Here is a 3,526-nt window from a genome sequence, read left to right as displayed (position 1 = left end):
TTAAAGCTAATACACGCAACGGTTGAAATAAGAAATAAGAATTATTTACTTTAATTCAATTCAATTCAGTTTATTTATATAGCGACAATTCAAAACACATGTAATCTTAAGGCACTTTCCTATTGAGTTCCGTCCCAGAGTTCACGGGGATGGATGTCTGTGTCTTCTGCAGGCGTAGAGCTAACAGAACTGGCAACGTTGCGAGGCAAGGGCTCAAACGTGTACGGCTGTAAGCCTTCTACACCAAACCAAGCTTCTGCTGCCCTGGCGTCCTCTTTCACAACATCTTCGTCCCTGCTTCCTCCTCTAAATAAAAAATGTATGACGGAGGAGACTCATCCACGACCTCCGACATAAAACTCTCCTCCTCTTGCATGTTTCTGCTGTCCATATCCTTGACAGTGGCGTTGCTAAGTCACCAATATAGTGCTACTTGGTCCCAATGGAATTTCCCATTGAGAACCTACTAGCACTAAGTTGCTAACTGGTTAGCAAGATGCTTCTGACAAACCTGCCACAACCAAACGTCCTTGCGAACCTTCCGCCACAAAAACAATGCCCCCTAGATAAACGACCAATCACATTCACTTAATTCACTCGTGTTAAGTTGTGCACCACTCGGGAGAATTCGGAACTGCAACAGTTGGAACAGCCGCTTCCTTTATATAAACTGGTATCAAACTCAATTAGAAATGTTACTTTTTTTGGTATTGATGTACTTGAACAAGATCTGTTATTTTCCAGATTGACCTTCGCGATGACCCAAAGACCATCGCAAAACTGAACGACTTGAAGGAGAAGCCAATTGCCACTGAGCAAGGACAAAAACTGGCCAAGGAGGTTTGTACAATCAAACACAGGGAAGCAGCTGAAGCAGGAGAACTCTGGGAATCAAGCTGATTGGCTCTTTTAAATTCCTTTGTCCTGATTTAATGCCAGAATTTAACAATACGAATGTGATCATTTTATGTGAGATAAATGCAATAGGATCTTGTCAGCAGGAAAGTATGAACTAAAGCTCTAAAAAAGTCTATGAAGATTTGTCAAACTACTGTGCAATTTAAACAGTAATCCTATTTTAGAAAGTCATTAGGTTCCCATGTTCAGAGTTTAATATATCTGGACATAAAAAACATTATCTGCTCCTCCCCAGCTTATAGAAATGTTTTAATGTACCCTCAAGTGGAAATGTCCAACACCTCCAGTGTGAACTTCCAACATTGATTGTAAACATGTAGGTTAGTAGTGTGGCTCTTAAAGTGTAAAGGATCAAATTCAGAAATGATCAAGTTTCCTTTAAAACTAGGCAATTTACACATGCGATTTACTTTCTCCAGTGCATATCACCCACAAAGTGACAAAACTTAAGATAGATAAAAGAAACTGTTCCCACATGGGGGTTGGAAGGAGGCGACGGGTTTGGAGAACAAACCATGAGCGAGCAGAGGAGCATGCAGTCATTCATGGTACATATGTACCATGATGTATGTGTGGAGATTCGCTTACATAGTGTAGTTTAAAACTGCTTAAATTAATATTTATTGCACCTTTTGGCTGAATTCTGCCTTCATACTTGCTGTAGAAAAGAGTGCTTTGCCTGTTAATTTAACCCTCATATATTATAAAGTAGGGATATTTAGGATAATATAGTCAGTTTTTTCTGTGTGTAATTTTGTTTTTTGTATTAGATTGGAGCTTGTTGCTATGTGGAGTGTTCAGCACTGACCCAGAAGGGCCTGAAGACGGTGTTTGACGAGGCCATCATTGCCATTTTGGCTCCAAAGAGAAAAAAAGGATCCCTGAAGAGAAGACTGGGACCCCGCTGCATCAACTGCTGCCTGATAACGTGATGCGGCTGCCCTGTGACCTTTAGGGAAAAGAACGCAAACCAAACATGGACTGAAGACAAAAGACAGGCTAAGGAAAAATGCTAAGACAAAAACAAGGAGGGTTGATGGACAAAACAAGAACTACGTGATTCTAAGATTCATGACTCTGGAATAAAAAAAAAAATGTCTCCTGTGCCGTTTTTACCAAAGGAGCTCAAAGCCCTGTCAGTCTCTTCTTCTACAAGACTTTTGCCTCAAAAGTACCTTCTTTTATAACCATTTAAATCATTTTTTTGTTTGTTAATGTCAATGTATGCCATTATAAGCAACAGGAAATACAAATGACATTTCAACTATAAGATCAATCTTTATTCATAAATATATCTATTGTTTTTAACAAGGAGTTTTTAATAATATGTTTATATTCCAAAACGATGAAAGAAAATGAGTATGAAGTAATGAAAGTGTCCTGGGAGAACTGGTGTGTTCAAATTTTTTGTTTTAAGCCCAGCTTTACATGTTGAAGTGCTCCATATTTGGACCTACAGCGTAAACCACTGATAGTACAGCGCTGTTCAAAGATGTATTTCTAAGATTTCTGTTGATGATGATTGTTCTGAAGTAGGATATGCTAAAATACTCCAAGGTAGGAAGAGACTGAGGAGTTAACAAGAAAATAAAAAGCTTTATTATTCATTTTTAGAATCTATAACAACCAGAGTTTATGAGATTGTATCAGTAAATCAAATATCACTGAGATCATATTTATCAGCTAAAGAATTACTTTTTGTTATTGTGTAGTAACAAGCTATGTTTTTAGCTGTTTTAAAAGAGAACATGAGGATTAACTTGATTTAAGAATTTAATCTTGTTTTTCTCTCAAAGAAAAAAATGCACACTTATCGTTAGAGGGCATATATCATCATTTTTACTATATTTTCTGTTAAACTTCTTTTTTGTCTCTTTTTTTTTCATTTTTAATACTTTGTCATATAACATATTTCTCCTTTAAAAGTAAAAAACAAAAATCAAAAGCTAGCACAGAGCAGAGGAAAGTTGTTGAAGAGTAATGGTGTGACATTTAAATGTTAGAACTCGGACATAGCTGCAAAATACTATGTCCAAACATGACAATATTCATGATTGCAAATTCAGCTCTAATTTTGAGTTTATCAAGTAAGGATATGTATGATGAACCATCTAGACAGGAGGGGAATTTCAGGGAAATTAGATTCTGAGACTTTTATCTTAAAAACTTAACAAACTGGCACCCTTCCCAGGGATTTAAAAGAGCTCAGCCTTACACTTAATCTGCATATAATTTAAGTGGCAAATTACCACTTGTGATTGTAACTCATTCATAACAAATGTTTGTTCTGAAGTTCTGCTCTGCTTCTGTCTTTCATGGTAACTAAACACAAACTTGCATCAGTAAATATCTCCTAACAGCTGTGTGAGACTGGTTGGAAAAGTCTCACTTTTCTCCTTATGCCATTTATGGCTATTGGCCTGTCTGCCATTTGTTTCCATTGATGTATTAGTAGCCCTTGGAAATCACTTTAAAATAGTATTACACTAGTGAATGATGAGAGAGAAGCTAAAAATATGGATAAATTATTGGACTAAGGCTGTATTGAAACATTTTTGTCTTTCTGACTAAGACAAGGAGGGAAAATAACAACTCAAACACTTTTATT

The 3,526-nt window shown here is 36.7% G+C and overlaps 1 protein-coding gene across 2 annotated transcripts in view; it reads left to right on the top strand.

Moving 5' to 3' along the window:
- rhoq (ras homolog family member Q) overlaps positions 1–2,875 on the top strand; it is a 42,913-nt gene extending 40,038 nt beyond the window's left edge. For both annotated transcript variants that reach the window (XM_015393718.1, XM_015393719.1), the window contains 2 exons: positions 745–840; positions 1,689–2,875. In XM_015393718.1, coding sequence (XP_015249204.1) covers positions 745–840; positions 1,689–1,850 — 258 coding nt within the window. In that variant the 3' untranslated portion in view covers positions 1,851–2,875. The remainder of the gene's footprint in view (positions 1–744; positions 841–1,688) is intronic.
- Positions 2,876–3,526: the final 651 nt, after the last annotated feature.

The sequence above is a fragment of the Cyprinodon variegatus genome, unplaced genomic scaffold, assembly GCF_000732505.1.
Source record: "Cyprinodon variegatus isolate N-32 unplaced genomic scaffold, C_variegatus-1.0 Scaffold654, whole genome shotgun sequence".
NCBI lineage: Eukaryota > Metazoa > Chordata > Actinopteri > Cyprinodontiformes > Cyprinodontidae > Cyprinodon > Cyprinodon variegatus.
This window is presented reverse-complemented; position numbering and strand designations above follow the sequence as displayed.